Source organism: Streptopelia decaocto, assembly GCF_964273445.1.
Source record: "Streptopelia decaocto genome assembly, chromosome: Z".
NCBI lineage: Eukaryota > Metazoa > Chordata > Aves > Columbiformes > Columbidae > Streptopelia > Streptopelia decaocto.
Window position 1 is genome coordinate 64,450,476 of NC_138657.1, and position 27,719 is coordinate 64,478,194.

Consider the following 27,719-nt stretch of genomic DNA (forward strand, 5'->3'; position numbering starts at 1 on the left):
GAGGATGAAGGAGTCTTAGAGAATTGTTAAATGACATAATAAGGTGCATTTGTGCCTACTTAGAATGACGTCTTGAACATAGCATGACAGAGGAGTTTCTTGGATGTGTTAATCTGCTTCAGCGTACTTTGACGTTAGAAACAAATTGATACTTAAGGACCCTTCTAGCAAGGCTTCATGTGACACTGAAAAGCGGAGCAATAATTTTGTGTAACTTGCTGTGTGTTTCTGAAGAAATATTGTAATTCTTTGTATGTACTGTCTTGTTAGGGAGGAGATGGGATGAGAATTCCTCTTTTGTGCATTTTTCAGTATGATTTAAATAAATATACTTCTTCTTCCTCATGGGAAACACCTCTGTGATGTTTAACGAATTACCAGCAAAATCAGTATATTCAATGAAATTTATTTTGTAGGGAATACTTGGTAAAAACTAGTATTTTCTCATTGAGTGTTTATTTTATACAGCCAGAACTAATCACTTTCCTTTCTAGGGGAGGAAGTGCTCTCTTGAAAATGTCTGTTTTGTGGAATCAAAAGCTGTGTACAAAGTTTTTAATTTGCGTAACCTACTGAACTGCATCCCAGGGGAGTGGATGTCCTGCCATGCAAACTGTGCTGTGGACATGGCCCTCAGTGTCGTCATGGTCTTTGGAACCAGGACCCCCAGGGCTTTTGAATTCCCCTTGATGGAGGGCAGAGGCTCCCAACAACACTGAGCTTGAGCTTTCCGTCCTATGATGGAGGACGCTGGGAGCAAACAGAGTGGAAATTATTGGTACTGCTTAATGTAAAGCCTCCTCCCCAGATTTTGCTGAAATGAGTCTAAATTCCTAGGGATTTTCCTTGGCTTGTTTTGTCCTGAAATGTATGTAAAACTCTACCAGAAAGTTGATTTTTCCCTGTAATAGAAATATTAAATCTTTGATTAATTCTGAATCTTTGTGCTGTATGTTGCTATAGCTGTAGGAAACTGCTGGTGTACTGAGCAGCAAATGTTTTAGTTATTAGTTACTGTTCAAGTTTGACCCAGGTTAACAGAGAAGAACGTATGTGTTGATTTTTAGGATATATAAGTAATTAGCATTTCCTCTTCCGTTAGCTCAGAGTACTCCCATATGTGGGAGGAGAGGAATTATTTTAGTGCAGCTACTTTTGCTCATATTCAGAAGCGTTAGCAGCCTGGGAGCCTTACCAGAGTGGATGGATGGGATTTTCCTGTGGTACCATCTCTCTCTAATATTCTGGCTCATCTCCCTCATGGCCTTTGACTTGCACAGCTGCTCCTGAGGCGGTTGTTTTTGTTGAAGTTCTGCTTACAGCAGTTGTCGCATGCGGTCGTAGTCTAATGGGAACCTTTTGCCAGCTAGATGATGAAGATCTTTTCAAAATAAACAGTACCATCCTGGGAACAGAAGTACCTGTGGTAGCAAAGTATTTCACTGATACCTCTTGAAGGGGATGGGGGATGGAGAGGCTTTTTCAGGTTTCAGACAGCTAGCCACACATTGCCCATCAACTTTGTACCTGTTGTTTGGGTCATCTGAAAACTTTCAACTTCTGTGGGGGAACACTTAAGTGTTATTTTAGTACTAACTAATGTAAGCAGCAGATTTGCAAGGGAAGACAGAGGTGAAGATACTGTAAACAGCTGACCACAGCTACTGAGACATTTAAGATACTCATGCTTGTAACATAATTTTAGAGTGTGTTTTTCTTTGCCTTGAACAATTTGTTGTCCTTTGTGATAGTGATGGATCAGAGAAAGTATTGGACGAAGACTACAAGGCAACACTAAGTGTGAGAAGTTGTGGTAGTTTCTAATAAAAAGGATAAAGGAAGTAGAAACAGTAAATTAGAAATGTAGAACAGCATGCATTTGAGCTTGATTAGTAGAGCTGGTGATAGTCAACAAACAAAATTTTTTGCTCAGCATTTTGCTGTAGAGATGCCACTGATACTGGACTGGGGAAAAAAATCATCTTTAAGACACAGCCATGTGATAATGATAGCGGTTTCTGCTGCTGCCTATGGGGATGGTGGTCCCAGGGAAATATTCATGATTGCTGCCTTTGGGAGCTCTAGTTCTTCTTCATGACCAATATAGGATGCATGCTGGCTGATCTTTTCTCTCTGCTTGAGATGGGCATAGTATGTTGGCTTAGTTTGAGATTCTTTCCTGCCTTTGGGAATTTACAAAAATGTAAAGTAATTTAATGGTTATACGCAGGATTGGGATAACGTCCTTTATACAGAGAGCTACTTTGAACTTCTAATCATTTTCATTCTCAGTCAGAAGGTTTCAGTTTATATAAAGATCTTAGTTTCTTAAAAAAAAACCCGAAAGGTTGTGGTGAAGTGTCCAGAAAGCCTTTCCTGAGGAGTGTGAGGACTGTGTGCGTGCCAGGTGCTGTGCAGACACAAGCGTTAGCGACCTCAGCATGCTGAGGGGATTGAAGGGATTCATTCTGAAGCCTTGAAAAAGAAGGTGGCAAGTAAAAAGAGCCCAAGCTTGTCCTTTTATTTTTTATGGGTTTAGGTTTTGTTTGTTTTTGTTTGGTTGGTTTTAGCTTTTTTTTTTTTTTCTTTTTTCTTAATAGGCAGTCTTATTTCTTTAGGAAAATCCAGTTCAGCTCGCTGTATTGAAAACTGTGAGCTGGCAGAAAGGTGAATAAGCATTATTAACTACACCTTTTGGTAATGTAGCCTGTTCTCTTGGAAAGCTTGTGAGGCTGCCATGCTGAACAGTGCATTTTACATGGGGTCATGTAAGCTGATTACATGTGTGTTACCAAGAGCAGCAATTAGCAATTAGAAGTATAAAGGTCACTGAATTGAAAGAAAAACAAAATGTCAGTGTCACAGATAGCTTGGAGCTTTTAGTGACTTGCTGGTATTTAGTTAGTTGGTTTTTATATCTGGAAATTGCCCAAAAAAGTTGACACTCACATTTTTATTAAATGTAACCTGAATATACAATATGAATGAGGAACCATTACAAACCCAAGGAAGAATTAATATTACATTATTTAATAATTTTATAAAAACAAAAACAAATCAAATATTTAATTTTACCTGAAACTATATTTAAGCTGTTTAAATTCAAATACCAAATTGTTGAATGTAGAAATCAAAATCTATTCAGTGTCCTCTTGTTCTTCCACTTTCTGTATTTCTTTTTTCTTCCCCCTTGACATTTGTGTGTTCCTGATCAGATAAAGGCAGAAAGCTTAAAACAGCTACTTTCTAACAAGTGTATTGGTCTGTTTCATGAAACCCTCAATGCTATAGATGGATCTTGCAGAAGAACAAGCAAGAAAGTTTCTAGAAGTTTTTAATACTTGTTGTTCTGAAAATGAACATATTCAAAGAGCTTTTAAATGTTTTCTAGTTTTGCATGGTGCTGTGTGCTCATGTAGACATATGCACCCTTGTGAAAAATATAATAGACAGTGGAAATTCTGTTTGCTGCTTGGCTCGTACATTACAGAAGGCAATAGTACAATTTTTAAACTTATCAATATTCCTGTTCTTCAAGTGGGGAGGGAAGTGGTGTGGCCAGTCTGCATTTGTCTCATGGAGGCAGCTGCAGGTCGGGAGCTGCTCATGGCACCGCTGCCCCTGGGGACCGCACAGCCCAGCTGGTGATGGAAACCCTTGCCAGTCTTGCCCTTCCATCTGAGCCACCACCATGCTCCTGCTCACCTTGGTGATTTAAACTGGTGTAAGCATATCGTCTAGCTGGACCAGACAGTGAATACTGTAGAAAGGGAAGTATTAGTATTCCCTCTGTGATGGGGAGGGACTTGTGCAGGGGCATGACGTGGTCCTCTCAAGGTAGAGCAAAATTCTTGTAGAAGAGTTAGCAATTAAATGTGGAACTTTGTGGTTTCAGAGTAATTACTTGTGTGTAATCTACTGTAGAACTGCTACATCTTGGATTCTTCAGGTTTTAGAAAAGACACTGGAGGAGTATCTGTCAGAAAATGCCTCTTTCCCTGTGTCTGAGTGCTGCCTCTGCCATACCCAGGGATGCTCAAGCAAACATTTTTCATTGAGATTTATTCCCACCTTTGCTTTCTGAGATCAGTACAAAGTATGTTGACCTTAAGGTTATTCTGAAAGATGAAGTTGTTGATTTGTTACTCTGAAACAGGAAGGACATGAGAAGGGCTGACATGGATGAGGTAAGGAATCACTTTACTCAATTTATTTCCCAAGCTATTAATTTTTGTTTAAAATGAGGAAAACCTGCTGTTTCATCTCTCAGAATAATCTTATTAGCATTCAAGAACACCTAACATAAAGCACGAGTTCCCCAAGGTGAAAGAAATTAATCTTTGGCTTTCTCCTCCAAAAGGAATTTGTCTACTGCGGAGTTGTTGTTATGTCCTTGCTGTTCTCTTAACTCTTTCCGGGGGCATGTATTTAACCATACAAAACATTTTCCTCAGCCACTTCCCATACTTTCCCATGTTAAGACTCATGACAGGTCAAAGGGAGAACTGTTTCCATTTGGACTTCAGAAAATGGAAAACAAGAAGCAGCTTCTTTGTGCGTATAAGATTTTTATGGTGTAGAACTGCATTTTGAGGAGTGATTAAGTAAAAGCAGCTACTTCCTCAGCAAGTCTGTCTCTTGTGTGTGTAAACGTGCTATACCAACTTCAGCTTTTGAAATATTTTCAAAGCTTTTAAGTTTTCTGAGCCCTGTAGAGTCACAGCAGAGGAGAAGATTTTGTTTCTTTTTTTGCTTGTGAATAATCAGTATTTTATTGAGTGACAGTCAATATCCATGTAAGCCTATTAGTGTCTTAATAGGGCTGCACGTGTGTAGATGAGGGTCCAATTGAGAATGGCAGGAGCTGCACCGATGTCGTCTGTGAATGGGTTCCCCTGGAGCACCTTTACTGTTGGTTTGCCACCCAGGGTTATGTGGATGTGAATTTCTGATCCCATGTGGTTTCCTGGGGCTGGCGCTAAAGAAAGTGAAGTTTTACTTGCCACACACTGATGCAGAATCAGAGAGGCTAAGCCTGTGTTGTTACAGTGATGTTTGGTACAGCTTCTGCAGTAGAATAAAACTTAATTTGCTGATGTCAGAAAGATTCAATTTAAGTACATTTTTAAAAGCTCTCAAGAGGAAACTGCATTCTTCTATATGTCCGTGACAGTTATATGGAGTATGGCAATTTGATTTATGGCTTGTGCTACTCAATGTTGTTCAGAAGAAAGATTTATTTCTATTTATTTTTAGATCAAGTAAAGCAAGAACAGCAGCCCCTTCTCCCAACAGCATATTCCAACTTAGAGGGATAGATAACAGAATTTTAGAGAGCTTGCCAGAAACAGAGTTCTTTGCAGTAGTGCTGTGTTTTGTGGTGTTTTTTTTCCCTTTATGTGTAAGGTGCATCTTAGGAAATCAAGGGAAGTTCTTGTGACGGTTATTTCCTCTGGTAGTCTGAGAGCTCACCTGAATCATTTCAAATGCCAGTTTGTTGATCTCCTCTCCCTGAACTCTCATAAAAATCTGCCAAAAGCAGTTGTGTGTTTTATTAAATCTTGTGGCCTTTTAGATTGCATTTTGTATGTACTTTAGAATGTTAAACTTTGAACTTAGCATGTTAGGATTTCTAAGAACTTTGAGGAATTAATACAAAAGTAAATTACAGTAATTGTGGAGTGGTGTTGTAACACAGGAACACTGCGTCTAGAAACAGTGAAGATTTGTTATTTTTTATTTAAAATATTGTTTCAAAACATGTCTTTCTAACATCTGTGAAGGCTACACAGTACAGGAGTTACCGGGATGAAGATTTCTTGAACTGCTTTACCACATAGAGTGGAAATCTCCTAGAAGTATTTTCCTCTAAGGTATACCCTCATAATGTTAATTTTTACCATAATTTGGTGTATTGCTCAAGTTACTTCATTTCAAAGCCTAAAATGTTTAAGTCTTCACTAGCCAATCTGTGAATGTTTTTGCCGTATAGCTCTTAAAGACAAATGACCTGGTATAGTCCCCCTTTGGAATCAAACCTGGGATTACTTGTTGGGTAGATTTTTGTTTACCTTTGGGAGAGATTTTGGTTTTCCTTAACTGTTATGGGTGATGCCATAATAAAGAGCTGGTCCAAGTTTTTAGTCACGTTCCCTGTGTCTTGTTTGAATGATGAAAGAGTGAAATGAAAGCAAGATGCAGAGAGAGTAATTCTGTAGAGTTTTTCTTCACATTTTCAATTAAAAAAACAAACCAAACCAAACCAAAACAAAAAAAAAACCCCTGAAAACAACTACGAAGACAAACAACAACAAAAAGCCCAACAGTGAATGTTTGTAATATTTACAAAAAATATGCCATACCTAAATCAGAAATTGGAGGAAGGGAGGGAGGACAGCATGGAGCTCTGCGTGGGGTCACACAGAGACCATGTGAGTTGAAGACTCCATCCATGGTGTTAAGAAATCACTCCAAGCCAAGGCGATGGTTAAAATTTGAATAACTGATCAACATATCTAGACAGGTCTCGAAAATGAATAGTCTGGGCTCCTCCTATGCTGTCATACCACAGAGTTTCATGTACATGCAAATTACCTGCTAACAGCAATCATTAGTCACTGTGGTGACTGTACCTGTTGACCTAGAGGCTTTGCTTGTCACATGGTGACATATCTATTAGTAATGACTGTAAATGTCCTGAGGCTCAGTTGCCTCAACCTGCATGTAAAATTTTTACTTCTGTAGTATGGCTTCATAATTGGCTTCATCTGATTTAACAGGAAGTATTTAAAACATCTTGAATTCAAGGTTCATTTGTTTTCCAAAATGTGACTACTTGTCTGCACTCTGTTGCCAATCAATTCTTGCAGGTACGAAGAAACTGCTAGGTTAGCTTGCCAGTTGTTCTTTACTTTTCTTTGAAAGTTTGGTCTGATAGGGACGTCAGCAGCTCACTTCTTCCAAGAGAGGTATTTCCACTCCTGTTATCCCAAATCCAGAAATTCTGCAGTCTGTGCTTAGCACAATGACCAATTTCAGCTGGTGCTTGCATGAACTGACAGAGAAACAAACCTGCGGCTACATTCTTGAGATGGAAATTCTCAGCCTTGTTCTGTGCCAATGCTGCAGCATTATGTTGCATCTGCATCATTTTTTATTGCACCTTGATAAAAATAGATGCAGAACAGAAACAAACACTGCCCGTATCAGCCTTCCCTATGACACAAGGTTCCAGCAGAAGAAATCCTTTTACAGTCTCAAAGCTTTAAGTGAGGAATGCAGAAGAAGGACGTGTGTGTCGGAAGGGCACTGCTGTCCTTGTGGTGGCCTTTTCTGAGGGCTTCATTATTTCTGCGGGATGCAACACAGCTTGTTTTCACTGCTGTGCAGGCTGAATTGCTTTGAAATGAAAGTTGGCGATCCCTTAGAGAAAGCATCTTGCTTTGGTGTTAGCTTTCTCTTGAGTACTATTAAAGTGATAACTTCACAGCTGCAAGTTCTTAAAAATATTTTAAAATTAATGTTTTGAAAACAGAGTGGTGAATAGGAATGAAGAAGCATGAGACCCAGCCCCATTGTAAGTAGAAATCTTCTCAGTCTTTTTGTTTTTCAGACACCTTATTGCTCCTTTCACTTGCCACTAACCATTTCAGAAGGAAAGTGCATATGTAGTTTCCTAGAGGCACTGCCTTGTGGCTGTAGAAAACTGAAGAATGTCACCAAACTGCTGTATTTGAGACCTAGCACTTCTTTCCCTGATGCCTATTCTGGCTAGTTTGTCCTCTTGATGCACAAGATGTGTTAGTGGTTAGAACAGGGCTGGCCAGTGCTCCTGATCCAGAGAACTCTTCAGCAAAATATTCTCTTGGCTTTAAGCAGGAGAGCAGTTCCCCCATGTTATAAATGAAGACAAGTTTCTAAGCCAATTAATCAATTTTATTGAGCAAGCGAATTTAAAGCAAGCAAGTAATTAGGCAAAACAGCGCTGGGTGACCGGGGGAAGCTCGGTTCCGCCACCGGGCACAACCTCCAGTCTTCGTGGGTGCTTATATACGTTTTTTACACGTGTTCATGCATTGGTTGATGCTGTTCGCGGGCTTCCAGTGGCTCTCCGGATTGGTGGAAGGTGTTGCTATGGAAGAATTTGCTGTGGAAAATGTTGCCTTTTGAGCCACTTGGATATCGCTGGTTTCTGGCTTGAAAAAGCTGAGTCACTGGGGGGGGTGCTTGTCCTCTGCACCCCCACAGTGGGTGCACCTGAAGCCTCAAAACATCCCCCACACTGCAGGCATCCAGCGGCTCAGTGGCGCCTCGGCAATGGCCCTGGACAGGGTGCTAGTTGTCCAAACAAAAGAAGCTGTTAGCCTCAAGTACCAGAGACGCGCCCACTTCTTTCCAAACTGAAGAGGGGGAAGGAGAAAGAGGGGGTTGCATCCAGGCATTCAGGCCTTGGTTTTAACTGTCACTACAAAGTTCTACAAAACAGAATCAAACTTGTACAAACACAGTTACTGCTTACAACAACATACATAATATAACACAACATACATAATACAACTGAGTTCCACTTGATTTGATCAACAATAACAATTTTGATCATTTACTTATTACACCCCACATGTTGGGGTTGGGGGGGAAATGCAGCTTGTGGTGTGATTCAGGCACAAACTGATCAGCTCTCCCAGTGACTACGTTCTCTGCTATGAGATAAGATGCAACTGGCCTGTTGAAAATGTGCAGCATGGTCCTAGAACCAATGTGGTGAATGTAAGTCTGAGTGATTCCACCTGCTGCTGGGACACCAATTTTCTGAGGTCTTGGAAACTGGACCTGGGCTAGAGCGTAGTGCTGGGAGCCAGGAGGTACTGCAGAGCCTGGTGTTGGAAAGACACCAACTTGAATGTGTCCTTTTCTCCATCTCCTGGTAGCCCTGCTTTCAAACACTGTTTGTCAGTAGGTGGTAACTGGTCCTGTGGGTGAGTGACAACAATGTCAGTATTCATGTGATACTGTGTTGTTTGTGTTGTCTGGGGTGTATGTTGTGACGTGTGGCTTTGATGAGCAATATGACTTTCTGAGCCCCTACTAGAGCAGTCAGCTGCTGATATCCACAGGGCGCTCTGCGGCAGCTGGAGTCTGATTGCTGCAGTTCTGTTGGCAAGTACGCTGGAAAACATGCTGCTGTTGAGTTTGGGAAGGTCATTGGCGCTCTGTGACTTCCCAGGCTGTTGAAAACTGGAAATACCTCTGAAAATTGCTGTAGTACCTGAGGGAAAGAGATCATGACTAGTGCTGGTGTAGATATACTGAGGCAGGTCTCTTTCATTATGAGCAGTCAGGTATGTTCCTCTTTCACCTCCATACTGTGGTTTCTTTGCCAGGAGAACATGTAGGTTCTCCACGTGCTGTCTGCTCCTGGACTGAAGAAATCTTCTCTTGTGTCTATGTAGAAATGTGCAGGCGTGGGTGTTAAGGAAGAGCAGGATAGAATAGGCTATACCTTTGATGGAATATGTTGGGATGATCCTTTGTCAATATGAAGCATGTTTTCTTGTAAATTTTGCTGAATTGTTTTTTTTAGTTGCTGGCATATGAAGAAGATATATTTGCAGAGATAAATGTTTTGAAATCCCTTTTGTATTGAGGTATTGATATTTCCATAAACAAAGGTCCTCTGCAGTTACATGAATGAAATAATCAAGTTGTGTGATATCAGTGAAATTAGGACTCTTAGTAGTTTGAACTGCTGTTTGAAAGCTGAACAGTTAATTCTCTCATTTCCACTATGACTGATAGAGCTTTCCAGGATGCTGGAGGCATAAACAGCTAGCGTGAGCTGTGCTGGTCCTGCGCTGATTGTTTTACATCGTTTTGACTAGAATGTTGGTGACAGGTGAGGTGCGACTGTGGTTTGTGTGTTACAGAAAGCTGATGTGCACTCTCAGGCCTGTTATACAAAGCTCAAATGAAATGTGTCTGCCTGTCTTTGGAGGGGGAATGTGGAAGTCTGTGACTTGTCACACCATCCTCCCTGATTCTTGTCATTGTCCCTGATACACATGAGAGCTTTAAGACTTTTTCTTAACTCATCTGCGTCTCTCTCAGCTTCTGTTTGCATGGTCTTTGTCTGTATGGAGGAGGGGATTGTAGAAATCATTCAGTACCTCTGAATCCGTAGAGTGGTCAGTCTGAAGATCTCCCTGCTATTGTCTGCTCCTTTACTTTCCTCCTTTTTTAGTATCTGAGCATTTAATGCAAATATTTCTGGAATTATCTTCACTGCATTCCCAAGAAGTAGTAGGGCATTGTTATCTTTGCTTTACAGGTGGGGAACTGAAGCACAAACAGATTAAATGACTAGATAATACTAAGTCTTAGACCCTGCGGCACCACAGCCCTGAGATATTTTTTAGTATTTTGTCCTTCATTTTGAGGGTTTTCTGTCATGTTTTCACAGGCATAACTATCTAATGTGATCTTTAGCACTCTCATACTTCCAGATGCTTGGTTTCCATTTTGTTTCTGTAAAATTACCTTCTTTCTGTGTAGTTAATTCTGCTGCTTCAAGTGATGGTTTGTTCAGCAACCATATCTTCTGCATGTACAGTTTGGATTGTTCAGCTGCAGCACCATCTGAGGGGCAGAGTAGTTCAGAAAACCCCCAGACGTAAGAGTATGAGCTGAGTGTAATTAGGATTATTCAGAAATTCAGATGTAAACTGTGGGGTGTGCACTGGAACGGAACTATTATTATTTATTATTTAGCCACTTGAGTAGGAGAGCATTAAGGGTGACAGATAAAGAGATTTAAGGATGTTATCAACTTGCAGTGCTATGTGCTCAGCTCGTTGTTTGAAATACCAAGGGTAATGTTAATGGGCAGCCCATATAATATTCTTTTAAGCATAATGTTTCCCCTTCTAACTTCCTATGTCCCTGAGTTCCAATTTGCTGGCTTGCTCTGCATGGGGTGCTCCATCTCACACCGTTCTGCTGACAACAGATCCATCACACAGATCAGCTGAAGCATGAAGCCAGATGAGTGCAGGGAAAAAGCTCAGGAAATGCAGCTGCTTGGGTGTATATATACTGCAAAGCTCTGAATTCTTAGCACCTGATTTTTATTCATTGGGATTTAAATCATGATTTGAAAATAAACTGTGTCTTTAAAATACCTGACGTAAACACATTACTTGCCAGTGCTGGGGAGCAGCATTTAATTTCCTTGCTCTGACAGAGACCTGTAATAGATCTGTAGCCATCAGTCTTGTGGTGATCGGGTGTTTAATTTAGGACGTTCAGGGTGTAAGCATTATAGCTGATGAAGTTTTCTTTCTCACTGAAGACAGCATTTACACTGAATAACTACTTTAAAATTCAGTATCACCGGAATCGATCTATTTAGACTTTGATTGACAGGCTTGAGTGCTTATCTGTGCTGACCTCCATTACATTTCTCCTCCCCCCAGGTGTTTTAAAAATGAGAAAAGTTACAACTCATGAGGACAGCTTTCCCAAACCTATCAGGGTTGAATGCTATCGCACAGTTATTGCACTTGACTTCTTTCCCAAGTTCGTTTGACTTTTGCATAGAGAATCCCTCAAGTCTATTGTGTGGTGAGTGCAGCGGTGGTGCGGCCAGCAGCAAAGCTGAACTCATAGCTGTGTGAGGAGCTGCATTCCTCTTGTAGGAATATGTTGTTTGGGATTCTCCAGAACGGAATGTTGTGGTGGCATGACAAAGTGTTCTACTTAAGTGCCCTTCCTTCTGAATGTAGGGGGTTTTGGATCTTCACACAAAACTTAAAAGTGCTGGGAAGTGTTTTTACAAATGTATTTCCAACTGTATTTTAAACAGTTTCCTCAAGTAAAAAAACACTGATGTGAGTATTTTCACCTTAAAAATGTACAGAAAGATCATATGCTATATGTAATGTTTATACAGTCCACCAGAATTATTTGGTGTAAAACTTCAAATAATACAATTTTAAGTTTACAGTTTTAAAAAAAAGACCTTCTGTTTTAAAACCAAAGCTTTTCTATAATTGAGTCATTTTTCTCACAAAAGTTGTGACTGCAGCTGTGATACAGAACATGTAATAATAGCTAAATACATACTGGTTTAGAAGAATGATTGAATCCACATTTTCTTAAGAAAGCATTTAGGAATTTCACCTTGAGCCTTAAAGATGACAGCATTTGCCATATAGGCTGTGGCTGTTGATTTTAAAAGACACCTGGTAAAATACTGCTGGATGTGTAGGTCGGGAGGTCTACGTATGTAGAGGGGTCTGAGCCAGCACAATAAAATGAGTCTCTTAGGTGTATGATTGCTTCACATGAATGCCCAAAACCGTGGAAAACTTTACATATCTGTTGGACAACACATCTACCTTTACATTTATACTTGTGGTACTGCTGCCACAAAAATATTTGATTAATGATTTGAAAAAATTGTGTGATACTCTTAGGATGCTGCTAAGTGCTGGCAAAAAGGCTCCTGAAGAAAAACAAAGCAGGATAGGTTGATACTTGCTATGCAGTACAGTATTTCCTCCCCCCAGCCCCCGGCATTTGTGATAATTAAATCAAGGTCCAAGCACCACAGTGCCTGGAAAATGATGACATTTTTGTCAGCTGTTTTCTGTTTTCTCTCCCTTTCTGGACTTGCTTACCACCTGAAGTAGCACCTTGAACTGTAGTAATTCTTTCTCTACTTGCCAAGATAAATCTAAATTCAGTGATAAAAATGGGAAATAGTTCTTTTATACTTTCTCATTAGTCTGCCTGTTTGCTAAATAAGCTTAGAAGGAGAAGCTAATCTTTGGGACCAGAGCAAATAGGTAGCATAGTTGTTAGCATGGTTGGCTCACTCTACAGAGGGAAAAATGTTAAATTAAGAATACTGTTGGCTGATGCGAATTTCAGTGCCTGATGCAGATGGCTACACAAGGTATTTAGCTTCCAGTTAATATCGTGCATGTATTTAGAGCCTTTCAGAAATGGGAAGAGATGCTGGCACCATTGCTTTTCCTAAATGTCTTTATATTAAATGAGCTATAATAAACCAGAGCAGTGGGAGGTTAATTTGAATTTTGCGTATTACTTCAGAACTGGTTAGAACAATAGTGTTTACTTGTATTTAGAAACAGTTCTAAGTAAATGTAGAAATTTGGCAGATATACATTGTACACCCACAAAATACTTCTTTCCTCTCTGTGATTTCTTCAACTTATTTTTACACTGTACACCCACAGTGAAAATCATGTAAAGTCACTAGAGGAGGGTAACAAACTTCAACATCAACCGCTAGAGGGAGCAAGATTTCAATTATTGTAATTGAGAGTAATGTAATTATTAATTAGTACATTTTAAGGAGTGAATAAACCAATAAGGTCTTCAAGTTTGACTTCCTGTATAAAACAGGGTCTAGTACCTTGTCTACTGGGTTTTTTTTAATGCGTCCTCTAACTCTTGGTTGAAGTGTGATTATTTTTTTGTGTAGAAAGGCATATAAAATATCAGATTTATAGTGATGAGAAATCCTCTATGTTACAATGGGTAAGGTGAAATAATATAAAACTGCTTTTTTGTCTGACTTGCAGTCTGAACCCCTAACTCTGCTATGTGTAAGGGAGGGACAGGGTAGAATTCACTATTCTTGCAACCTGTCTCCTCCCCAAAATCTTACACTTATTGTACAACCAAAGTACTGCTTTAGCCTTTGCTAAATGAATAAATTAAGCTTTTCAAGCTGCACACTGTAGTTCAGATTTCATTGTATTTTTTCTTTCTTGATCTCCTACTGACTTTTCTGCAACCTTTGGGAAATGCCACAACTAACAGTCTCTTAGCCCCTCAGTTCTGACTTGTATCATGTCATTACTCCCATGAGGGATTTTCATGCTTGTAGATCTGAGGGACCTTTATTCTTCTATCTATATATAGTTAAGACCTCCTATTTAGCTCTTTAGCTGTTACAGAACCTAGATTCTTTGCATTGTTCCTGCCTTCCAGAATCTTGCTGCATATTATGTCTGTGGGGGGGTTTTGTGCTTTGATAGGAGTTGATGTCTAGCAAGACCAGAGTGCATGTTTTTCAAACAAGCTGCTTTATTCAATGATCAACTGTCTTGTTCCTGTTTTTATTTACCTCTTTGGTTTTGTTGCTAGAAAGGGTATCATTTTTTCCAGACTACTAATAGCTGTATTGAATTTTATTAAACAAAGAGCCCTGTATGATCCACTAGAAACACTTAAAGTGCAGTTACTTTTTCAGATCTGTTGGTGAGTTTTAATGTTTGCTGTATCATGCATAAGTTTTTGTATTGTGGTAGTTATTAAATCATTGTGAGGAAATAAGTTGAATGTTTTAGAAAGGTCTCAGTGTATTGATTTTTATTGACCAGACTTGAAATCTCATTTGAAACAAGATCCTTTTGGGCAGGCTGTTTTATATGTAAAACGGTGTTTAGTGACACCAAGTTTGTTACCATACCTGAATTTATTCCTGATGGCAGCTAGTATCCTGTTCTTTTAAAGGAGAGCTATGGCATGACAGCTTAGTTTCACTATGACAGAACTTTCAGATATTCCAAGACACTTTGAAAACAGCAATAATTTGAATGGGCAGGTTAGCCAGTTCCTTTGTTACTCTTTGGATAATAATTATCTGACTATAAAGACTCATCTAAACCAAAACAATCTCCTCTCAACCCTGCAAACTCAGTCTTAATGTAACATCCTGTGAGTATATTGATGGGATGAGAAGCATTTCTTTGTTGCTAAAAGATGTTATTACATAATCTTCCTTTCCCACAAAAATAGGCAAGATGCATTAAGGCAACCTTTTTTTCATGGTTCACAAATTTACCCTCCTTATTCAGTATGAGGCCTATGCTAGTAGGATTTTACTACTCTTAACCTCTTTAAGGAACTGTGTTATCTATGCTGTTGCTGGTGAACTATATTCATCTTGCTATAAAACTGATAAGACTTGAGCAGTCTGTAATGTTTTTGGGCAGTGACTCCAGAACATTTTCATGCATGTTTTGAAAAATTCCAGTGCATATTAGTATAATTATCAGTGTGAAGAAGGTAGTTTAGATAACTTTTTCATTGGAGTACTATGTGCAAAATACTGACTTAGGATTGGTACTGCATTTTGGTTTTAAAGATACACTGTTTAACTTACTAAGTATTTCGTAGTGGTACTTAAAATCAGTAATCAGTGTTACATAATTAAAATGTTTCTGGGGAAGAATTATTATTGCTGTAAAATACTGGAAGTAAATGTTGACATTTGAAATCTATTTTACTTATGAACTGAATGAGTCTCTTCTAAGGATGCCATGTATAAATTTGCTTTTGCAAATCAAATTTTCTTCAAAGCAAGGATAGATAAGTCACCTTTTCTGACGTGAGCAATGTTTTTCTTTTCAAGTGAATATAAAAGGGAAAACTTAATGATCCTTATCACTTGTTTTGTTATGTGCTACATTATGTAATGCTGTGTGATAAAAAAACTGATCGTTCGAGTTACATAGTAAAGCATCTCCTAAGTGTTGGACTTGCCTGAGCTGCTGGTTGTTTTGGGAGTGGCTGTACAGCTGAAAAGTTAAGCAACAAATGCTGTTAAAGACCTATTTGCAGGTTCTTAATTGTTGTTATTTTATTTATTTGTTTTCGATAACTACAGCATTCAGTGTTTTTAATTGGACACTGAGAGTTATTTACAGTTATGAACATATCAATAACATTTCATTTCAGGGAAATATATCTAACTGTCAGGCACACATTTATCACTGTGCCATAGATCTGTTCCTAACAATTTTGGAACACTGTCATTTGCATTGTTCATTTTTTTGTCCAGTTCTACATGGCAGAGGTGAGTAAATTGTGCCAGCTTACAAAACAAGACAAAAATCTGTTTGTTGAGCCTGTGTTTGCAGAGGATAAGCAGCATTATCGGAAAAGCTCCACTTTAAGGGATAGCCACTGCCAAAGAAGTGGTCCTGCTGCCTGACCATTCGTTCCATCTCCTTCCCTTGCCCTGGGTCTGGTCCTGGGCTGCCCCTCACTGATTCAGCTCACCAAATTGGGGGAGAAGGTGTTCCCCTTAGCAGCTGTGTAGTACCCACAAGATTAGCTTGCAAAACCTCACTCTGCCCTGAGGTGTTTGCCTTGAAATCGGGCATTTCTGTGGCATGGAAAGTCGCAGACTGCAGGCATCACTTTGGAAGCATGCCTTTGTCAAAGTCTCTGTAGTGCCTTAATATGCGTATGTCCACCAGGCACTTAAGAAAAATAATTACTCAAGTTTCCTTGCTTTCAAGCCGATGTTAGAAACGACCTGACTAGTTAGCAGGACTGTGTGTGCTTCCAGTTGTGCACAGAAAGCCATGAAGCTAAATCAGGTCGTGTAACTCAGGGAGCTATTGATGATGAACAGTCTGTGCAGGGTCTAGAGAGGGAATTGCAAGGGGTTTGACCATGAGAAGCCATAGTTTGAAATGCATGATGTTCAGCATTGAATGTAGAATGACACTGATGTGATGATGATACTTTCTGTGCTGTATAAATGGACAAAAACTTTTACCTTTCAAATTATTCCTTTCCGCTTTTGCAAAAAATCCAGCTTATCAGATAATGAAATGTGTATTGCAGTAGCCAGGTCTGTGTAATGGCTTTTGGTATAATCATCCCTCTGGTTTTACATAGGAGGAATCAATGTGTTTTCCATCAGAATTCGTCTACTCACAAGCAGCAATCATCTTTTTTTAGGTGGGTCTTTGTCCACAGTATGATGGACTAGTCTTGCTTCATTTCTGGAAGTTTTTTGGGTATGTTTTAGAATTGGAGGTTTCACATCATCTTTAATAAAGTGGTTGAGATATTCATAAAGAAATCTTGAGTTGAATTACAGCCTGGCCTTGCAGCAGAAAACATTGCTAATTTTCGGCCTTGATATGAAATGAGTTTCGACCTCAGTGTTGCATGGTCAGCCCACACGTGATGTGCTTGGCTGAGTTGCGGAAGCTGAACTGCTTCTTACTGAGAGAGGGAAGGTACTCCTCTAACTGCCTCTAATGAAGAGCGAGCAGAGGGGAGAGCTTGCAGAGCAATGGGGACACTGAAATGTTTCCAGCATGATTGGTGGAAAACTGCTGTTAGTCTTTAGCTGGTGCTGTTCACAACATCAGGTAGCTAAAATTCCGTGGTTTTTTGATTATGTGCAGTTCTTTCTCCAAACATGCTGATTACAGGCAAAAACTTGTGTACATAGCAGAGAATATGAAATAGTGGGGTACATGGAGGAGGTGTTTCTCAGTGCTTATGTAGAGATCTGGGAATTTCCTTACTAAGGTTTAAGAAAGGAGGGTTGCCAGCCATGCTTGCCTTCACATGAACCTTCACACCGAGTATGGGCAAGCATGCCTCAAAGCAAAAAGAAATGGCTGAGAGGTTTTCTGTTCCCAGATACAGTAGGTGTGAATACTACTTCTCTGTCCTAATGGAGGGGTATAAAAAGAGCAGGCATGCAGGCTGGCTGGGAGGTGCCCTCCTGCTGAGCCCCCATGAGGGACACAGGCCAAGAGTACCAGCTTCTGCAGCCATTTCAGCCTCAACTCGTGCAAGAAAATCTGACCTGGGACCTACATGGAGCTGTTTTCTTCTCATATGGAGATGGTCTCTTCTAAAATTAAATCATCTTTAAAGAAGTGTTGGATGAGACTTGTTCACAGTGGTGTGTCAGCAAATGATATCTGCTGGGCATTCCTACTAAGGCTGTTTTGTGAACACCTTAATAAATGCCTGTCTAAACCCAGTTCCTGAATAAGATAAAGTTTGTACCTGTGACTTATAAAACTATCCCAAGAAAATATTCTTCTGCACCCCAAAAATAAACATGTTTTAGTTTGTTAGAGGACACCAGTGCCTTCTTTGCAACGCGTATCTCTGGAGGCTTTTCCAAACGAGGGCTACCATTGCAACGCTGTGCTACGTGCCGGGCTGGTATCCTGAGAGCTGCCTCATCCCCAGCGCCACGTGAGCCCTCCCAGCTCTGCTCTGCAGCGCTCTGCGCCACCAGGTTTCTTTCACCCAAGCAATCGACTAGTCTGTATTTACATCAATTTTTTCTGTTTCCCATGATTTTCCTCCTACTATTGCAGAGAACCCTGAGAGATTTAACCACAGTGCCACGTAATTTATCTCAGGGAGTGCAGTGCTGCCAGCTATCACAGTAGTTAGTGTTTTTCTAAGATAGAGCTCCTGCAATGTTGAGATTATGCAGGAATCTCGCTTTCAGTAAAGTAAGTAAACAGTCTCAGCGCAAAACTTGCAGCATTCTTTCTGTAGCTGTGTAAATGTGAACAAGTCCCTTAAATGTGACCCTTAGAGAAATGAAAAGGCAAATGGAAATTTTAAGTATGTTAAAACAGACCTCATAATTTTTTGAAGCCACAGTAACTGGTTTTCTGTACTTGACCACCATTGCTTCTGACAGCTTGAGTTTGGCATTAATGAATGACTGTGCAGTATGGTAGTAATTTTAGAAACACTTCTATTTGTGACATGTGAGGAAAAATGCTGGTCTAGACGGAGCTGTGGAGGGAGAGAGGAGAGGGCTTGAGAGTGGTGCTGGAATGAAGAGTGAAGAGACTGAGGAGAGCAGCCACACAGGGGGCTAAAGTGAAAAGTAAAGGTGGAATGATGGAGGCCGGGGGAGAGAAGTCACGGAAACAAGCTTGCTGAGCTGGGAGGCAGCTGGGGAAGCTGGGAGAGAGAAGCAAAGAAGAAAGTTGGTAGGAGGAAGAGGAGGAAATGACTCAAAGTACCTGAGGCATTAGGCCACTGTTTTGAGTAGCAAAGGTACTCAAAGCCTTTCTGTACCCTTTTGCCAGTGTATGTTTAAGGGTAGCTTTCTCAAAAGATATAGCTGGTAATGGAGGCAGGTGTCCCAGCTTTCTGTGGCGAACGCCTAGTGCCTGGAGTGGCAGGTAGCCACTCTGAGAAATAGTAATTAAGTACCTGTACTGTCAGTTCTCCTGGGACAGGCACGAAGTTGTAGTAATGACATATATACACTGTACATTTAAATAGATGGTCAGTGGTCTTCCCTGGCAGTTCCGGCAGAGCAACGCGTGCCAGCCAAGCCTCTGCTGCCCGCACCGCCTGGGTTTTGCACTTGTGTGTTTCTGCCTGCGCGGCGCTGCCCGTGTTCGCCGTGACTCCGAAGCGGGCCGAGCCTGCAGCGCTCGCACCTGGCGCCGCCGGTGGGGAGGGAGCGGCAGCGGCCGGCCCGGCGGCGGCTCTTGGCGCCCGCTCCGCGCACAGCCTGGCAGGAGGGGGAGGCTCTACCAGCCACCGCTGGGCGGGGGGCGGGCGGGCAGGAAGCGCTGCAGCCGCTGCCGGCGGCGAGCGGAGGAGAGAGCGAGGCTCCTGCGGCGCGACCCCCGCGCGGGCGCGAATGGTCGGTGCCGGGGCGGGGCGTGCCCCGCGGAGCAACCGCACGGAAAAGTTGCCGTCGGTCCGAGCTGCCGCTAACGCCTCTCCCCTTCCTGCGCCCGGGGCCGCTCGCTCGCCTCTCTCTCTCTCTGTCTCCTGGGAGCAGTCGCGGGCGCTCTCCTTTTCTTCTCCTTGTATTATGGCTCTGAATTTTTAGGAATCCGAACGCAGGGATATGGATATGTCTGACCCGAATTTTTGGACGGTCCTTTCCAACTTCACGCTGCCCCACCTGCGGAGCGGCACCCGTCTCCGCCGGACGCAGAGGTAAGGCTCGGGCCGCCGGGCTTCCCGGGGCGGCGGCAGAAAAGCCCCTGGAAGGGCGGCGGGACCCTCGGCCTCTTGGTTTTTCCCGGTCGGAAACTGCGAGAGCTGCCAGACTCTCCTTGCGAGTCCGTGGGGGTTCTGCTAGTTGGGTATTTTTTTAAACCAAACGCTGCGCATTACTCTGCCCCCTTTATAAAACGTTTTGTTTTCTCCTGCCCTTCCACCCTCCCCCTTTTTTATAATTTTTTTCTTAAAGACACTTTCAGCTTGCTCTCAAATATTTGACCTTTTGTATAGAGCAATATACTTTATATGGACAACTCAGGATAGCCTACTTTGTTCAGTGTTCTTAAAGAGACAGGTTTGTGTAACTGCTTTTTTAGGCAGGCTAACTGACATTTGTTGATACAGGAATGGCCTTTTTATTTTTGTAGCATTTTAATTATTGTCAGAAGGGGAAAAAAAAGTTTTGGAAACAGTAAATGCTAAGTAAAAGTTAAAGAATTGTGCCATCAATGGACAGAAGACTGACAAGCTTTTACATCTTGATCATTTTTTGTGCTGTGGTGTCCATTGCAATTAAGTGTATTCATCTATCACAAGGAATAGCAAAAGTTTATAGGAGTTTGTAACTTTGTTCACTAGTACCCCGTGTGCCATTTTGAAGCATACCAGTTGTGATGTTGAATTATGATATACTTCTGTCTGTGAAACTACCTTGAGTATTAATTTATTAATTATCTTTGGAGAATGTGTGAGAAATGTTTCTTCTGCTGGCTGAAGTACTGGCACAAAGCAAGCAGGACAGAGGCTTAGCAGAGCTGGCTGTTCCTAAGCCTTAAGTCTTTATGTACTGATATTTTTCAAAAGGAAAAGAATATCTGTCTGTTGAACGGCAAAAAGTTAACAAAGGAAAATCAAATGGCCTGTTTCACATGTTCTTTCAATGTATATCTCTTCTTTATTTGTCTAGCTTGAGGTAGCTGTAAGTGCTGAGTTATTTTATTATTATTATCCTTGTCTTGTAAATAATTTTTTTACTCTTACATAGCATCAACTGAGTGTCTGAGTAGGTGTTATACGTTTTTCTGCTGCAAATGTCTGTGTTTAAAGATGGGAACATGCTGGGGCTTTTTCAAATCAACTTCACTTTTCTTACTTAAGTAGGTTTGCACCTTTGTGAAGACTTTAAAATAGAATACATTTTATGAAGTGTATGGTTGTATGGCAGGTAGAGAAGAGAGACTTGGTGGACTTCACAAGAAGTGTGAATTACATGAGTACTGATTCTTTGTTTTTGTTTTGGGTGTGTGTTTTGTTTTGTTTGGATGCTTCCCTGCTTTCCAAATATGACACTACATGGGTTTTATTTAAATATTTGAAAGAAATTTTAAAGCAGCATTGAATACAGTCTCAGCATATCTCATATAAGGTGTATTAGTGAACAGTAAATGCCATATATGCAGGTATGTTTTATGTATTACAGGGATATTCGGTACTCAATGCCCTTTCTGTAGGAGAATCAGAATGTCATAGCATTGTGAAACTAAAAAGCCAGCAGTAGAGTTTCAAGCCTTCTTACTCTTAATGGGCCCCAATACCCTCCTTTCTCAGCCTGGTTCTGTCATCTGGGTGGGGAGCTCGGTGTCTGCTGCATTGCCATCTCCCGGGACAGGCTGACTAGCCCACTTCTTCAGCTGTCTTCTTAAAGGTGGACCTGTCCCCTGTATCCTTATGGTCATAATTCATCTACTAATCTAAGTGATTGATTTCAGAGTGATAAAACTGTCAGAAGAAATAAAAACAGTATGGAGAGTGCAGATTCGCCTAGTTCTGCTTCAGAAGTGGGCATGGGTTAATCAAGGTACCAGCTGGGTCTGCATGTTCTGAGCAGTACCTCATCTGGGCTGTCTTCACAGACTCATAGTCAACTGTAGACTGAACTGTTACATGACAAGACTGGAATGATAGCTGCTTACTTGCCACAGGATGTTTTCCCTTTGTAAAAGAGTGCTTCTGGGTAGCTACTTATGTTTTATGTAGCTTCCCAGGCATTTTAGAGGACCAAAATGCAGGCTGAGAGTAGGCTCGAAAGGAGACTAGTTCCTATGATCTGAGTCTTCTGGCTGTGCTTAACTGAAAGTTTTGGGTCCACTGATTTAAGAGGGTTTTCTTTTTTTTAATAGCAACACTGTCTGTGGAACTGTTGTCCAGTTCATGGCAAGCCTTGGTGCTTCATGGAAGCTTTACAAGAGACATTCATTGTTCTTTCTGCTTGTATCCACAGTTGGCTTTGGGGCTCCTTGCCAGTGTGAGAGCATTAATTTTATGTTTTCGTTGGGCATTTTAGCGTCTTAGGTGTGTTCCTTTTGCCTGTTCAATTACTTTTACCTACACTAACAGGATTCTTGTGGACTGCTAGGCCCAGTCCTTTTTGTGAGCACTATCTTACGTTCTTGGCACTTGGTGTAAAGAGAATTGTCTTGTAGTACTAAGAATTTTGTTTCTTTCTATAGATTTACTTGTTGTAGGCATTTATTTCTCTTTGCTGAGGTCCTAAGAAGAATTAAAATATAGTCTGTTCTCCTTCAGGTTGCAGTGTTGAACATGGCAGCTAAGTTGTAAAATTAAGTTTTATGGTCTTACTTGCTGACCAAAGTCTTTACATGTTTGTTTTGTTTAACTTCTGTTTTCTAACAGTAGACTTAGATGAATTTTGGTTGCGGCAGCTCTTTCTGGAAGTGGTACCTGAACAAGAAGTATCCTAGCCTGACTTTAAAGTCATGGAGTGGGTTTTCAGGACTGGTGGGTGGAAAATTCTCTTCAATTATAAATTGGAGGCTTTTGGTATTAAAATCACTGAGCCTATGAATGACATGGATTATGCCATGGACTTTTACACAGAAGAAAAATGTTATTTTTCTATTGCTATAGGTGTGTTGACCATTCATAGTACTAACTTTGCGTTCCTGCCTGAAATGATGTCCCTTGGAGCAGAGAAATAGAGAGACTCTGTGTATCTGCATACATTTATTTATATAGATCAATTTTAGATTTATATAGATGAATGTGTAGATTTATGTATGGATAGATGTGCATGCACACACATGCTATTTTCATATGGAAAAATCAGTAAATGCTTTCTACTTAATTCTGTATTATGTATTTAACTCTCTCCCGCCACTTTCTCTCTTCTCTGTTATCTGTTACAAAACCAACAAGCCTGTGATTCTCTTGTGTCTGTGTGCTTTGCTCTTCCTTCTTTGTGGTAGTTGCACTGAAACAATGTTATTATGATAATTCTTCCTTGGAGTCCGTGTTTGTGTGTTTTCTTTTTTGTATGTGTTTTTTCAATATGCCAGTGTGAATGCTTGTCCAGTTGTGTTGAAACTTCGTGTTATTTGTGTACAGTCACTGAAGTGGTATTGAGGCTTTCCTGATATGGGATTAAAATATTCATTAATTATCGAGTAATAAATCATACCTTCTAACTGTTCCTAACCATTTCTGAAACATTAAAAACAAAGGAAAATTATAACTTTTATTGAAAACTCAGAGAGTAGAGTTGTCAAACTTTGCTGTAGTTTTATTAATTTGGGGACATCACACTTCCTAGAAAATGTTGAGCAGGCTTTTTGAACTTCTCTGGGTTGGTAGTTTTAGTAGGTGTAGGGATTTTAAAATTATTATGTGAACTCTTGCTATTGGTTCTTGTATAGGTATTGTGATTTTTTTTTCCTTTGTCAACAAAGTATTATGTGTAAGTATACTGTAAATGGATTGTTTTATTTAATAATAGGTGTTAAAAGTGGTCCCGTTGGTGATACAAGAAAATGAAGCACACTTATTAATGTAAAAACAGCCACAGAAATGAAGTATAATTGTGTTGATGCCAGCAGAATCTGTTGGTGCCCCACTTGAGTTATTTTACTTTTATTACATAAGAGTAAAGATCAGTTAAACAAGGATTGTTTTTTGCTCTATTTGCTGTATCATTTTTTATGTGTGTTTTGGAGTGTGGCAATCTGAAAAGCTTTACCTCTTTCTTACTTTCAACCCTCTTCATTCACCTAAATTCCTACATGTAAGAGAGAGGAAGCTACTATCCTAATGAATGTCGAATAAGTTTAGAGAGAAGATTGTTATAAAAAAACTGGGGGGAATAAGAAAAATCTCCATGCAGGCTGTCTCTGCTTTCAAAACACATTATCATTGAATATTTTTTATTAGAAGTTAATCTGTTGGCCTAATGATCCCACTGCTTTCTGTGCTACATAGTGAAGTGTTAATGTATCTTAGTAATTGTGTTTCCTTCAATTCACAGTACAGGCTGTGTGTTAGGGCAATGGTCTTAGTCTCACTGTCAAAGTGGATGTGTTGGTTTTATTCTGGTTAGTTTACTTGGCTCATCTTTTTGTTCAAGCAACTAATGTATTTCATCTTCTGCTTACAATCTGAATGTTGGCAACAATCAGTTTTCTCCAATGAGCCATCATTGTTTCTTAGCTTCAGCCAGACTGGTAAGGATTCATCTGGTCCTATTCCTGTTTTTTGCTTAGTTTTCACTCTGAAAAAATACTGTTTTGTTAGAATTAAGTGCAGATACTTAGGGTTTTACTGTAGAAAATTTGAGGAAAGCTTAAAAAAAGAGCAAAGTAAAAAATAAGCTTAGAGAAGTGCTGGAGAGAAGCTTTCCCCTCCCACCCCCACTCCTCCACCATTGTGGTTAGTGTCTGCTGTTATATGGTAGGAGACAGACTTTGCCTTTCTTACCGGGGGAGTCAAAAGGACAGTAGTCCAAATATCCCTTCATGAGCTGTGGTTATTGGCGCACATTACACAATCTTCCTGCTCCGTTTGAATTTGGCTTACATCTGCTATCGATATTCTGCAGAGCCATTATGGGTCTTGCTGAATTATAAGCTGACTGATCCTTCTCAGATGTAATTTTTAAGCACACAGGGGCTCACTCAGGCAGTGGTTAATACTTGCTGTGCCTTCTGTCCTAGAGCTTTGAATTTCTGGAAGCAGTATGCCATGTACCCACTTGTGTGGCTGCACATACTGATTGATGGGCTTGCCTCTGGTAATTCTTTGTGAAAGCTGGAAATGGTGATCAGATAAGTGGATTTCAGGGTTAAGTTCCCTGTGACAATGTTAGACATGCCAGTGTACTTGGCTTACAAAGTCAGAAACATGAGTAAGTAACAATTTGGTTGGTTATGAGACATTGAATCATTTAGTATTTTGGGCCACTGTGTTTAGAATATGAAGATACTGCTAACTGATATAGGTTGAACATTTTTAATGAAGCTTATTAAATGTGTCACACTGATTTAATAATGGGGTAAAACTATCTAATGTTGCTAGCAGCTCTTCTGTGTGTATTGCCACATTATCTGTGGGCTGTATCAGAGCTAGATCAGGATGTCAAGTTACATGTCGTTAGAAAAAGGTTTAGTAGGAGGTAGGTTCTTTGGAAGAACACTGTGATGGCACCAGGACAGATGCAAGTGTGATGTACGGTATTTCCCAGACTGAGGAAAACAGGGAAGTTCACATATGTTTGATTCAGCCTTATTCAATAGATGTGTCACATTCAGTGACAACTCCTGGATTTTTTTTGGGGGGGAACCTTTCAGAAGATTTTTTGTGTCTGGATCTTTGCAAATTCACGAACTGCAGTAATTGCAAAACTTTAAAGCCACCCGCAAGAATATATAGTATTAATATATAAAATTGTGTCTAGACATAATATGCCAGTGTCATATTTGGACTCCGAATTTCATCTGATGTGGGGATCTACTGTGTGACACTGTGTATGGTTACTTGACTTAATTGTTCATGTCACTTGAATGTACACTGGTAGAGACATAATTACAGAGATCACTCACACTTTATATACTTTGCGTTTTTCTACCCATTTGTGAGACCACATACTTCTCAGCACTAATGTTTCAGTCCTTTTTTTGAAGTAGTGCGTATTATATATACATTATTGATACATATTAGCATTAATTAGATATACTTCAGTAGACTATTCCACCTGAATAAAGCTGAGATTAAAAAAACAAAACCAAAAAAACACCAAAACCCCACACTTCTAGTGTATCCTTAAATCTCATGGTAGGTCAGTTCTGTGGTTTTATTTAAAATGCTCAAACCAAATCGAGTAGCAGTAAGCTAGAAAACTTCTTTTGGCCTGGTCCCCAGTAAATAGAAACATATCTCGGAAGTATTGTAAACCAGAACAATTCCCAGATTGATCTACCCAATACAGAGACTTCAGAACTACAAACTGCACTTTACTGGTATTCCTGCCGCTGACAGATGAGTACAAAAATACTCTTTAGGAATAATGAAAACCATCATGCTCTATTGTTCTTGAAAGATTATAATTATTATTGTAAGTAGAATCTGTTATTCCCATGAAATACTGGCCTGTTCAGTTTGGAGATTAGAAAGTAAAAGCTGCTGTGATTTCCTTATCCCACACGTTCTTTTTTTCTGCATATGCAGTAATTATGTAGATGTTCTAGCATGTAATAGCCTGCTTTTGATTTCTATCATTTTGCTTTAACCTGGGTTTAAGATAATATGTGTAAGAAAAATTGTGAAAAGGTTACCCACTAGTGGATCTTCTTTTTTTTTTTTTTTTCCCCCTCATAAAAATATTGAAGATGTTGTAAAATGAGACACTGCTTACTAGTAGGAAAATGGCTATTTATATGTGATCAAAGTGTCTGTCTTTTCTAACTAGACTGGTTTAAAAAGTAGTCATTAACATCTAAATAAATTACAGGGAAGTTAAGTATACGTATATTCAGATTTATTAAAAAGAATAGGGTTTATCTAAATGTTTACATGTAAGTAATTTTAAAAATCTGTTTTAGTGGTGGGTAGACTAAAGTAGTCCTCAATAAAGTCAAGGGTGTTGATTATTGAAGAAATACCCTTCCTAGTGCTGCTTAATTTGCTGAAACAAATAGTAAAGTGTTATATGTTGAAGGAATTTAATTTCATAAAACATATATACTGTCAGTCCTGTTTGTGCTTCATTGTAGTATTGTATTTCAGAGTTTAAAAAAAGTTATTTCTCTCAAGGCAATAAGGTAGTTCTAATACAAACTTTGTTTCTTTTGTGTGTGTCAATAAGGGATTACATCAGTCTGAATGTTTTTCATGTGTCTGACAAAATTCCTGGTTTTTGTTTTGAGGGGACTTGAGTGAATGTAAACTTACCTGTTGCAAGGTTGCAGAGGAAATCTTATCAGTATCTTTTGTTTATTTTCATATATATCAGTTTATATGTATACATCTGTATATACTGTAAATATACACGCTTAAGGGTGCACAGGCATTTGTATGCATAAATACTCAAGCAGTAGCTCTAAAATACTGCTTGTTGAGAAGCTGAATGAGATTGATACCATGGGATCAGTTCAACAATTGGAAAAATGTAATTTTCTTACATGTGATTTATTCAAAGGCATATCTAGGCATAAATTGGATAGACACTTTTCTATCTACAAGGATATTTATGCTGTTCTATAGCATGCATTCATACTATGGCTTTTGAAAATTCCCAAAGCGCAAGCATTTACAATCTTGTTTCTGGGAAATGTGGCTTGTTTCCCCAAATTGAACAAGACTGTTGACTCTGTTCCACCACTGGGACAGGCTGGTTTATTTATTTGAATTTTTGAACTTGACTAGTTCAAACTAGTATAGCATTTACGTTGTGAAATACAATGACATCTATCTCCTTTTCCCTTAAGAAATGGGAAGGGTTCACTTTTTTTTTTTTTTTTTTGAGGTAATTCTGTGTATAGCAGTTCACCAGGAACTCAGTTTGAGAGGTCTAATGAATTAGAAGTTACTTTGTTTGAATGCTGGTACTTGTTATCTGTGATTGTTTTAAGTATCACTCAAGATGTTCATAA

At 39.8% G+C, this 27,719-nt stretch overlaps 1 protein-coding gene across 15 annotated transcripts in view; it reads left to right on the plus strand.

Moving 5' to 3' along the window:
- The window catches only part of MAST4 (microtubule associated serine/threonine kinase family member 4), a gene marked incomplete at its 5' end in the record, with an annotated part of 207,278 nt that overhangs the window by 77,349 nt on the left and 102,210 nt on the right, over nucleotides 1-27,719 (plus strand). For 5 of the 15 annotated variants that reach the window (XM_082074586.1, XM_082074590.1, XM_082074589.1 and 2 more), the window contains one exon: nucleotides 19,543-19,776. The exons of 9 other annotated variants lie outside the window; for them this stretch is intronic. In XM_082074586.1, coding sequence (XP_081930712.1) covers nucleotides 19,685-19,776 — 92 coding nt within the window. Of the gene's footprint in view, nucleotides 1-18,846; nucleotides 18,874-19,542; nucleotides 19,777-27,719 lie in introns of those variants that run through there. One more of the 15 variants, XM_082074582.1, reaches the window with a different exon arrangement.